The 12,223-nt window shown below is 51.2% G+C and overlaps 1 protein-coding gene across 1 annotated transcript in view; it reads right to left on the bottom strand.

Moving 5' to 3' along the window:
• Positions 1-1,629, bottom strand: part of LOC144934637 (uncharacterized) — a 43,187-nt gene extending 41,558 nt beyond the window's left edge. The window contains exons 1-2 of the mRNA XM_078860664.1: positions 1,591-1,629; positions 690-743 (exon numbers count right to left, since the gene is read on the bottom strand). Of these exons, the coding sequence (XP_078716790.1) occupies positions 690-743; positions 1,591-1,599 (63 nt within the window). The 5' untranslated portion in view covers positions 1,600-1,629. The remainder of the gene's footprint in view (positions 1-689; positions 744-1,590) is intronic.
• Positions 1,630-12,223: the final 10,594 nt, after the last annotated feature.

The following is a 12,223-nucleotide window of genomic DNA, read 5'->3' on the forward strand; positions in this document are numbered from 1 at the left end:
ATGATCGAAGTGACGTACCGCCGTGTAGGCTACATCTACCCACATCTACAAAGATAAAGATCCCCAGTATAGCCTTAAAAGACTTTTGGGGCAAGTGCTTTTAACAAGTCGCCATGAAGGACGGCACGGTACACGAGGGGTGGATGGCTAGCACCACGCCCGGCCGCCTTTATCTCCCTAGTGGTGATGTTTACTATACACCACACCAGGTGCTCATTTGAGACTGAGTCGACCTAGGGAAGGCCCAGGACCAGTGCAGATAATCGTCACTGGTGGTGTTGGCCATGAGCGGGAATCGAACTCGGGTCGCTGGGTTCGTAGCGCAGCGCGCTAACCACTACGTCACCGCTCCCCATAAATGCATACAGATATACACACGCAAACACACAACAACATTCACATAAAGTAATTTCATTCACGATGTTATTGTGCAATTCGCATGAAACAAGGCTTTGGCTTACGTATTATTCGACATGTGTAATGTCACAGGGTATTAAACATGGACTCAGCTCTCTTTATATCGGATAGGTTGAGGTTAACTTGGCAATCTGGCAACTAGGCCTTGCCTAGGAAGCATTTCATCCGGGGTAAATATCTATTCCATGTGACCATTTGTTCACAATGCCACGCGACAGCGCACCGGGTGATGGTATCCAACTCGTATGTACAGTGCTGGCCGCATTGCTCACCGGGGCGCCGGGAGGAGACGGTCCTACGGGAGCCTTGTACTGGGCAGCGAACCTCTGTGGAGACAAGCAGCAGCACACGAGTCGTCAGCGCTCGGCAGGGCGACCGGGCGCAGCCTGGGCCGTGCCCCACGCTCGCGACGGGTCTCCGTCTGTTGCAGCGACGGGCAAGATGACTGACGCCCTCGTTTGTGAGTCGTTTGCAGGGAATCGGACAAGTTGGTTAAATGGGCACTTTGACGTTTTGCGTCTGTTCATGACCAAGCACGACCCACCAGTCGAGGGCACACTGCCTGGTGGTGATGAATAGCCGCTGTGGGCAGCATGAGGAGGATCCGCGGCCCCGTGGCGTGGAGATTAGAGGGAGGACGGAAATGGGCCCACTTCGAGATGAAAGGTTACACGCGTGGGGAGTCATGGGAAATGAAGTGAAATGGGAACGAGTAAGGGGCCGATGAAGATGTCACTAAGATTCTAATCATTTCATTTTAGATCGCGCCACCCGTGCAATTACTTTGCACCAGAAATACGTGTGGTGGGTGGGTGCACGAGGAGCGTGCTGGGTTGTCGTGAGAAGCCCACAATCACAAGTCGGCGTCATGTCAAGCACGTTGCTAAATGCAAACTACCAGCCAGGCACGCCGAGGGAGCGAGCCGCCCGCGCCTCGCCACGCCCGCGACGCGTGCACACAGTGCGCCGCCTTGTGTACCCTGATTCCCTTCGGTATTATTTGTTGCACGCGATGTGTGCTGCACGCCCTGTACTGTTGCGTGCTGTATTGCCGCATGTTGTCTGTGTACATGTCTATCCTGTAAGACACGTGCTGCAGGTTGCGTGTCATTTGTACGTCACGTGTGTGTGTGTACGTGTGTATGTGTGTGTGTGTAGGTGGTGGACTCTCACCTCGCCCATGGTATGAGTGAGCTGACTGTCATCTGTACTCTCCTGCCAGACACACACAGCAGTGCACAGCGCTCACGCGTAGCCTCCACACGAAATCGCACACGCGCCGCCTCTACGCCGCTCACACGGCGTTGTGGAGTGTGGTGGAGTATGGTGGAGTGGTGTGGAGTGTGGTGGAGTGTGGTGGAGTGTGGTGGAGTGTGGTAGAGTGTTGCGCTATTCACTTTGTACTGTAGCCTGCGATTACGTCTGAGTGAATTTGTTTTGCACGAGCACTTCTCATTAAGTAGATCGTGATGCTGTTTTGACCAATTTTATAATTACAAACCGATTTCCCAAAACGTTTGGCAGTTGTTATTCGGTGATTTTATATTTTCACGCATTATTTTACGCATTAAAAGGGAGAGGACGATATTTATTTAAAGTGTAATATCGGCAAATAAAGCTGATAAATCATTGCAGACAGCATTTTGTTTAACGTGCACCTACAGACGTTGTATGACGCTATATATTTAAACATCACCTGATGTCATCCTGTTAGAATTACAGTTCACCCTTCATACATTCACATATGCAGTGATTGGAATTTATACTAAAATAATAATTTAAATTAAACAGGACATCAATTGACATGCGCAATGTATAGCAAGCTGATGCATTGACACATCACTACAACTAGATTGAAATGCTGCGTATTCTCGTTGCTTTTCATCTCAACTTGCAACTCGTCACACCGCATTCGCTCACTGTCGTGGAGAGAGAACGACTCGGGCGCGAGGAGGAACCACAGACGAGCGAAAAGGCCACCACGCGCTGAGCCGCTGCCAGCAATTGGCCAAGCTCTGCGCTCTTCTATGTATTCAGGTGTTGTCGGCCAATATAATGCGCATTTACGTTTGAGAGGAAACCGAGCACCCTGAGAATCCCACGCGCGTGACCTGGACTCCAGGCCACGCGCGTGGCCACCACGGCGCGGCGTGGCGCTGCGTCCCACTGTGAGCAGCGGAGTCAATGTGCGTGGAGTGGCTACCGCACGTTCGCAATGCGACTCTACACCGCGTGCACACTCAGGCTGCAGTGCCAGCAGCCTGAGTGTGCTGCTGGCACCACGGCGAGCCGCGTGTCTCGCTGTGGCCACTCGGCCTGCCCGCAGAGCCCCCCCGCTCCTCGTTCAGCACCGCGGACAGCAACGCTCCCCGGCGCAGCAGCGCGCACGCTACTCACGTCTGTGTGGCGGGCAAAGGGAGGAGGAGACACGTGCACAACACAGACAAGACGAGAGTTACATTGTGTTCGACCACGAGCGGCATCACCGCACGTCTGTGATTTTGTCTTTTGTACGAGCTGAAACCATTGTACGTGATAACTCCCAATGTCATCAATGGCAATGCGTGTAAACGAGAATGTTGGGGTATGTTCCCAAAATACAGTGAGAAAACGCCACGCGGGGAAGTAAAATCCGACTCGAATAATCGAGTTTTAATTGTGGTTAAAATCTGTTCAACGACGTTTAAATAAACTGCAGCCTTTCTTTCAGTCTGCGCAAAATACGTGCGCATGGAGACGATGCTACATCCGTGGAATCGCATCTTCAAAGCAATGGCCCGATATCTCTGAAGAGCTCTCTCCCTCTCTCCCGCGAGTAATTGCTGTTGATCGCAGTGCGTGGGGTGGCGGGAGCAATGTTGTACGGTGTGCAAGGTCATACTCCAGAAGTGAAAATCAGAGCAAGGCCGTCGGACAAGCTGACAAGGGGAGTTCCTCCTCACAGAATATGCCTGACTGTGGGATAGCGAGCGAGTCGCGGATGCTCCCACTGCAACATGAGAAGCATCGCTTTCAGGGCCCTGCTATTGTGTGTGTGGATGTCTATTTATATATAAATAGGTGAACTCATTCATATGTCTGCCATCGTGTGTGTCCGATCGTGTGAATGGGTGCACGGGCGCCGCGGCTCAAGCCTCTCCCCCTCGCTCTCTCGCCACCCACGCCTCACGCGTGGAAGCGATTGGCAGGCGCTCTCATGCCAGTCCACGTGCAACTTCATTGTTTTAATTGTTTACAATTAAGGAAACATTTTTTTAAATTTAATTTAACCCCCGGGTCAAGAATACATTGATTAAAATACGGGTTTTATTGTAATAGTAACGTTTTGGTAGTTCCGTGAAGGATTTGATAGGTTTAACTTGAGATGAATATTACCATGGTAGACTTAGCTGGAGAGCTATCGAGGTGAACATAGACAAATACATGATAACACTCAAGATGCATCTCTACTCGTAGAGAAAACATAATAACTACTGCAGACCACACTCGCATGAGTTACAGTCCGTCAAATATTAAACATCCCTGATAGATAAATAATTGTCCTGCCCTGCTATAGCGTTGCACAAGAAATTCAAATAAACGTTGAGGTTGTAATCTCTGTCAATGTGCACATCACAATGTTAATATTCTGGGTAATGCATCTGAAGGCCACCTTCATTGGAGCAATGGCCTATAGAATTAAGTATAAACTGATATCGCGAAGTTATGAGTCGCATATATCATGATAGGGAGAGATCAAGTTTATTTAATTTTTTATATAAATCGTAGCCTTTATCTTTCAAAATAAACGCCATATGCTACAAAAAATATATTTTACAGGATAGACGTGCGGTAAAGACGAGGCATACGAGAGAGAGACTAAGGGAGTAGGATTCGACATTTCAAGGCAAACAACACATTGTGTAAAACAGGCAAAGTCAAAAGATAACATCATACAAATGTATTCAGACTCAAATTAAAGTGAAAGTTATAAATCCTCACTTTTAAAATGTCATAAATATACAATGACAATTATAATTGCCTTCCGTATCAGACATGCACAGTACATTTAAGATGTGCAACGAGTGATTGAACATTAAACAAACCCCAATAAAATTCAGCTTTTGCCTGCGCGAGAAACCATAAACATCGTTTCGTGCTTTTAGTTTGACACAGCAACTCTACGGCGAGGCGATCACTCTGTGGATCTGCCATTGTGACGTTCACATCGAGGCCAGCCTCTTTACAGAGGCCAGACACTAATTGCCCCACAACACGGAGTGGGCCCACAGTTGAGGCTGCTCACGGCATTGCCCCGAGAAGAGTCTCTGCTGGGCCGCCCGTTCGACGACCATCTCTTCCCTTCACACGACTCACAGTGGCGGCCACGTGGACAGGGAGATGAAACTGGAGTTTAGAAAATCCCACAGAAAGCAATAACAAGCGACTAATCATAATCGCCCGAATTAACGATTTCCCATTCACAAGGGTATGACAACATTCTGTAATTACAATTGTCGATTTAGTGACGATTATGATTACATTAGCTCACTAGCTGCGACATTATTTAAGATGCCTGATTTCAAAATCGAATTATAAATTATATTTAAGAGGCCGCGATGCAACGTGGTTGCTTTACGAAGACGATGTAGGGTTAGCAAGCTCGCCGCTACCTGCGTGTGCCCTGAGACTAACGCAGTGCGGGTTCACTGCCCTCGTGGGTGAGCGCAGGCTGAGATGTCACAAGTGAGAAGGGCTGCATCGCAAACCTCTCTCGAATTCCGCATTAAGAGGCCAAATAGCATCTTGCAAAGTGATTTGTTCGGGTACCAGGTTGTTGTTTTTTAACTGTGTTTAGTTTGAATCGTCATTGCAGGCGCGCTTATTAACGCACGTAAAATAAATATGATGAGCAGTTGAAGCTGTTGGAAAACAGCTCATTGGAGTGAATCAGTTAAATATTCTCTAACAGTTGCTGTACTGTGGTTGTATGTGTGTGAATATATATACTGTGGCGCTCACGCAAACGCACGGTTGGCTACATACGGTGCGAAATAAGTTCAAGTTCAACATACAAACATGGAGAATACCTTCAGGCGCAATGGTTCCCATTGGCAACTGCGCAACAGACCCGCACACTTAGACCGCAGGCTTGGCGATCGCGGAGCGCAGCGCATCCCACGCCTCACTAATCAGCTCCAGCTAGGAAACAGAGCTCAGTAGTGGTCACTGGGTTGAATTACAGCTGAAATAGATTTTCCGGAGTTGGTCCATCTAAACGTCTCAACGTATAAGTTGTGAGAATCAACTCTAGCAACTCCCTTGCCGCGGTGTACACGCTGTGTGTACACGCTGTGTACACGCTGTGTGTACACGCTGTGTACACGCTGTGTGTACACGCTGTGTACACGCTGTGTACACGCTGTGCTCACGCTGTGCCCACGCTGTGTCCAGCTGAGATCCACCTGCTCGGTCTCTACCCCGCTGGCCTCATCGCTGCGGCGCGACTCTCACCGTCCTCCCGCGCCTCGTGTCCTGCTGCTGCTGCTGCAGCAGTCACAGGGTGCTTTGTTGTTCACGATTTTAACTTGAGAGTGCTATAAACGATTGTCTCTGGTGGTTGAGCCACATATTTGATTGTCTATGATAACGAGCAGGATATAAAGATCTAATACGTTATTTCAACATTTGGCCAATTAAAAGCGGCATTAATTAGTGTCGAATGCCCCAAAGTCACGCCGACGCAATGACTTCAAACGTGGGGTAGCGTGCGTGTCAAGCCACTGCAGTGCCGTGTGGGCACCCGTCCTGCTGCTCGAGTGAGATCCTGGACCTGCGCTCATCGAGACGCTGAGTTCGCGTCCAGAGCGCGGCGAGTTGCCGGCGCCGCTCGCATCGCGCACGAGCCTCGCAGGTCGCGCTCTGCTCCCGACACGACGCTTGGCGCACACGAAGGGGACCCCCGTGCACTGCCAGTCGCGATGGAGCACAGGATTCACCCTCGAGGGTCTTTGTTGTTGAGGTGTCTTATGAACTCGGTCGTAGGGGTAAACACCGACAGCATACGCCCTTGCACATCACGCGTCGTAACCGCGAAGAGGAAGAGCATCGTACGCGCCCGTTAAATGTTGTCGAATCAATGCATTAGGACGCAATGAATGAGCGTGTAAGTTGACATGCGGCACACTTGACCGATTCCATCCAACCACGGTCACTAGCACCGTATACCAAAGAAGCTATTCCGTTTTGGAAAACGGTCAGCTGAGTCAACTGCTTGTGATTGTAAACCCATTGAGAGGCGATTCTAATCGCGAGGAAGCGGAGTCGCATCCAATGGCACCGCGGATGGAGCGCAGAGGGCGGCTCGAGACCACGCGCGGCATCGTTCCGCGCGGTCCCCTAGGGGTGCGACTCCACCCCCCACGCCCCCGGCTCGACCTGCAGGCCCAGCCTACCTGTGGCGCCCGGCGTCGGGCGCTGTCCGAGGTACCGCGGGCATCGACGGGCCCGGGCGCGTGACCGAGCGAGTGACAACATCGGAGCGAGGCGATGACACTTACGGTTCTCCTCCCGTCCGCTGACGAGGTGTATCGCTTGTAACGCCGCTAGCAGCAGCCATATCCGGGTATCCACAAAGCAGAGCATGTCTAAATATTAGACACGCACTTGCGGGGAAGAATTTGTGCGGATTACCGTGCCGGCATAAAAGAGAACACTCGCCCTTAGTCGCAGCACCGGGCCCCTGACGTACTATTTTAACCCCAGGACTCTACTTTGCAATACAATTTATATGTGGAGCCCCGCCTCCGATCCATGCGACAGGGCAATCCGATTGAGCCGGACGCCTGACCCTGCCCACTCGTGTAACGTGAGCCCGCCGCCCGCCTCGAAGCTCCTATATTGCTTGGCGCAGCGAGCGCGCCGGCTCCGAGGGGCACCGCGGCCACGCGCCTGGCGCGCGCTCCACGCTCCCTGAGCCTGCTGGCAGTGGCCCAGCTTTGCACTTCACGGTGACAACCGCGAGTTCACTGTCAATGTGAAGCTCAATAGTTGACCAATGACCCGCGAGCTTACAGAGTGAAGCAGACAAACTTACACTGTTGGAAATTAGTGGTGAAATGGGATTACGGCTGAAGCTACGGCCATGGTTCATGGAGCAGTAGATCGAGAATGGCTGTAGTCGCGTGCGTGTGTTGTGTGTACGCTGCATCAGATCTAGTCGGGTGCCGCCGTGCTGACTGAGCGCTTGACTCGTAACCGGCAGGGTTACAGGTTCACACCCGACTCCGGGCTCGACTTCAGGCGCCATCCTTCTTGCATAATCGATACAATGAATGAGTCGTGGGAAGCCCAGAGCGGGCCCCGTCATGGGAATGTGGAAAATCCACCGCTGGCTCCGGGTGTCCAATGTTTGAGCGAGGAGACGTTTCGATTGATCTCCCCCACCGCCCGGGGAGATGTGAACGGAGCCCCAAGCAGCGTCCCTCGCCACGCCACTCGGGCCGCCAGCCTCTCTTATCGCGTGGAGTTCTTTATATTTAATACACATAGAGTTTATATATTATACTAATACATCGTTATAGAGAGCGCCTTAGCTCCAGGAGCTTTACAAAGTTTCAACAGCTGTAACCAAAACAGAGCGATTCAGGTGGTGAGGGCACAGTGCAAGGGCCGAGCAGTCGTCAGTGACCGTGACGGAGGGCGCGCGTGGGGGTCACGGGAGGGCGGCAGGGGAGGAACGGCGCGGGCCCACGGGGCGAGGGGAAGGCCGAGGAAGGCCGCGGCGCGAGGTGGTCAGCTGCACTCGCCGTGGCGCCACGCGTCGTGCGAGTTTGGGGGAAGCCGCTCCGAGAGGAATGAGAAGCTCGCCGCGGCAGCTGCGCCCCAGCAGCAGCAGTGGCGAGCGCTACGCACGGTGCTTATGCAAAACAGACAAAGATTCCCCGTATAGCCTTTACTGCCTGTTGTGGCAAGTGCTGTTAGCGAGCACCTGTATGAAGGCCAGCACAGCCCACGAGGGCGTGGGTGGCCAGCACCACGCCAAGCCGCCTTTGTCTCCTAAAGGGGCAAATATTTACACACGGCACCAGGTACTCAGTTGAGGCTGAGTCAATCTAGGGGATGCCCAAGACCGGTTCAGATTATCGTCCCGGTGTTGACCATGAGCGGGAATCGAACTCGTGTGGCCAGGTTCGCAGTACAACGCGCTAACCGCTGTGCCACCGCTCCCCACTCCAGGTAACACGCACACTCACACCTGCTGATCAGCCAGCCTCCCTCCCTCCCACAGCATTACCAGACGCGACTCAGATATCACTGATATTAGCCATGGTCAGGACTCAATCTGAGCTGTGTGGTTCGTCAAACACAGCGCAAAATCTGTTCCCTTCTCGCGTCCCACACCAAAAATATCGCCTCTCAAAACAAAAGTGTCGAAGTCATGGGAATGGGGCTGCCCGTGTCGCACGTGGCACGAGAGGGGGTCACGTGGCACTAGAGGGGGTCACGTGGCACGAGAGGGGCGCGTGGACCACGCGGCCCCTCAGCGTGGTTGGGGGAGAGGGGACTGCCCCCCCCTCCCGTGAACCAACTCCCACTATAAATTATTATAGTCAAGTCAAATATAATGTTGGTACAATAATTTAGACCGGTGGAGATTTATCTTCTAAGTTCAAGGAACGCATCCTAGATGAAGGCAGACGGCATATCTACTCATTCTGTCTCCTCATTCTGTTTAGCGTTTAAAAAAATGTCTCGACTGTCTAACATTCACTGTGGTGCCCCTCTGAGAAGAAGTTCACCCTGCAGGGTTCATGCGTGGACGGAGCACGTGAACAGTGGCTGGCACCGCTGTTAATATTCAAATAAACATCTTCACCGTCAGCTTTACGAACTGTGGTTTACTTTGAGTTACCCAGTCATGTTTACAATTGCAGGTTTATGGCAATATCGTGATGGACATGGCGAGAATGGGTAGTAGTGTGATCAGTGGGGGGGTGCAGCAATGTCAACTGTGCCATTGTTAGTCGCCCATAGGGTGGAGTTAACAGGCAGGAGTGGTGACTGCCCGTGCAGGTCACAGAGCCGGGTCTAACAAAGCCCTCGAGATAGAAGCGGGTGGCCTTTGAACGCCGGGGACTTGGCCACAGATGCCACTCATGGAAGTATCAGGTCAGCTACTTGGCAGTAGGGAAGAGGACGTGGCATATGCATGTTCGTGTCATTCGCATCTGTGACGACGGGAAAACCCATCGCAGCCAAAGGAAGCTCGCGCCATGAAATACCACGGCTATGGTGCTTGGTCATGGTGCTTGGTTATGGTGCTTGGTTATGGTGCTTGGTTATGGTGCTTGGTCATGGTGTTGGTCATGGTGCTTGGTTATGGTGCTTGGTTATGGTGCTTGGTCATGGTGCTTGGTCATGGTGCTTGGTTATGGTGCTTGGTTATGTTGCTTGGTCATGGTGTTGGTCATGGTGCTTGGTTATGGTGCTTGGTTATGGTGCTTGGTCATGGTGCTTGGTCATGGTGCTTGGTTATGGTGCTTGGTCATGGTGCTTGGTTATGGTGCTTGGTTATGGTGCTTGGTTATGGTGCTTGGTTATGGTGCTTGGTCATGGTGTTGGTCATGGTGCTTGGTTATGGTGCTTGGTTATGGTGCTTGGTCATGGTGCTTGGTCATGGTGCTTGGTCATGGTGTTGGCTATGGTGCTTGGTTATGGTGTTGGCTATGGTGCTTGGTTATGGTGTTGGCTATGGTGCTTGGTCATGGTGCTTGGTTATGGTGCTTGGTTATGGTGCTTGGTCATGGTGCTTGGTCATGGTGCTTGGTCATGGTGTTGGCTATGGTGCTTGGTTATGGTGCTGGCTATGGTGCTTGGTTATGGTGTTGGCTATGGTGCTTGGTTATGGTGCTTGGTCATGGTGCTTGGTTATGGTGCTTGGTCATGGTGCTTGGTTATGGTGCTTGGTCATGGTGCTTGGTTATGGTGTTGGCTATGGTGCTTGGTTATGGTGCTTGGCTATGGTGCTTGGTTATGGTGCTTGGCTATGGTGCTTGGTTATGGTGCTTGGTCATGGTGCTTGGTTATGGTGCTTGGTCATGGTGCTTGGTTATGGTGCTTGGCTATGGTGCTTGGTCATGGTGAACCTCCTGTCGTATTATTCCAGCGCCTTTAGTATATATCGGGAACTTTACATATGAACAGCAACATACAGACCTGGATTAGGGAAAAACATTTTATTTTCAAAAATTGAATATGATCAATACTTCAGCGTTTTGTGCCCTACCGAGAGTGCCTGCTAGAAGGATCGATATTCTCGTTGCTAGAAGGATCGATATTCTCGTTGTTATAAGGATCGATATTCTCGTTGCTAGAAGGATCGATATTCTCGTTGCTAGAAGGATCGATATTCTCGTGGTTATAAGGATCGATATTCTCCTGGCTAGAAGGATCGATATTTCGTTGCGCAGTTCAGGAGCAGTATGGAGTCACACGGCGCCCGTGAGGGTCGCGTGGACTGGCTACTTGAGGAGGGGAGAGCCGCGCCTCCTTGCCAAACTCCTCTTGTAAACAAAACTAAGCATTTGTATTTTACCAGGTAAGACCCACTGACCTTCATAGTTTCTTTTCGTAAGCGACCTGACCACAAATGATAGCTCAACCAAGTGGCTCATCACGTGGAAATGTTTAGCAGCCAAATACTCTAAACGCACGTTATAAATGTGGAGGGGAAAACCGGAGGACCCGGAGAAAAAAGCCACACGACCACGAGAAGAGAGACACGCACACTCCAAATATACAGCAGCAGGCGCCAGGGGAGGGATAGAGCCCACGCCCTCCTGTATACCAGGCGAGGTAGTCAACATCTCCTAGCCACCGTGGCGATACTACGTCATGCACAGTCATCATTCAAATACTCGAAGCGCTCGTCTCGCGTGCACTTTGTAACGCTTCATCCACGACTCGTTATGGTAGCTCAGGCAGTCACGCCGACATTTGAAGCTGTTTTGCGAAATGTGTTCTGGGAGAGATTAAAATTATCTCACTACGATTGGAGAGAATATTAAATCATGGCAGCTTTTCTGATGATACGGTCATGAGAACAACCAATGAGCACGAACTGTACAGGGTATTCTTGAAGAACTTCATTATGTTTAAGGTTAAATATTAACAACAACAATAATAACGAGTGTCAATCCACTGCTAGATGAAAGCCTTCCCACTCCGGGCCGGTCATGGAGGCTATTTGGCTATTTCTGCGACGCCTTTCGGAGGCTTTCATCCAGCAGTGGATAGTTCATGGCTGCTGCTGCTGCTGATGATGATGATGCCCGAGGTGCTACAATGAACCCGTGCACAAACAACTCCATGCCTGATCTATATGGGATCTGCTATCTCGGACCCATAATTCTCAGAGCACACGAAGAGAATGCGCATTATACTTGGCAGCCTTTCTAAATTACAGTACCATTTTCTAAAACCACAGTTTCTAAAGTCCTTGTGGTATTTGTTTAAAGCTGCAGCAGTGCAGGCTTCTCTCGGGATGACCCCAACACTGATGGCCGTCCACTCCACACAGACTCCTCTACGTAGACTCCTCTACGTAGACTCCTCTATGGAGACAGAGGCGACGTAGTAAAGCGTCACGGATACAAACTGCGGCATAAGAGACAGTGGCTCGCTGAGATATTCGGGCATGGATCGCGGAGATGGAGGCGCTTTAAGCTGCTAGGGGGAGCGAGCAGCATTTGGGGAGCAAATGTGGCGAGCGCCATTCCGCGCTGACCGCACGCACACACGTGGCGGGCCCGCGGGCACGCGGCAC

This window comes from Lampetra fluviatilis, chromosome 10 (assembly GCF_964198595.1).
Source record: "Lampetra fluviatilis chromosome 10, kcLamFluv1.1, whole genome shotgun sequence".
NCBI classification, from domain to species: domain Eukaryota; kingdom Metazoa; phylum Chordata; class Hyperoartia; order Petromyzontiformes; family Petromyzontidae; genus Lampetra; species Lampetra fluviatilis.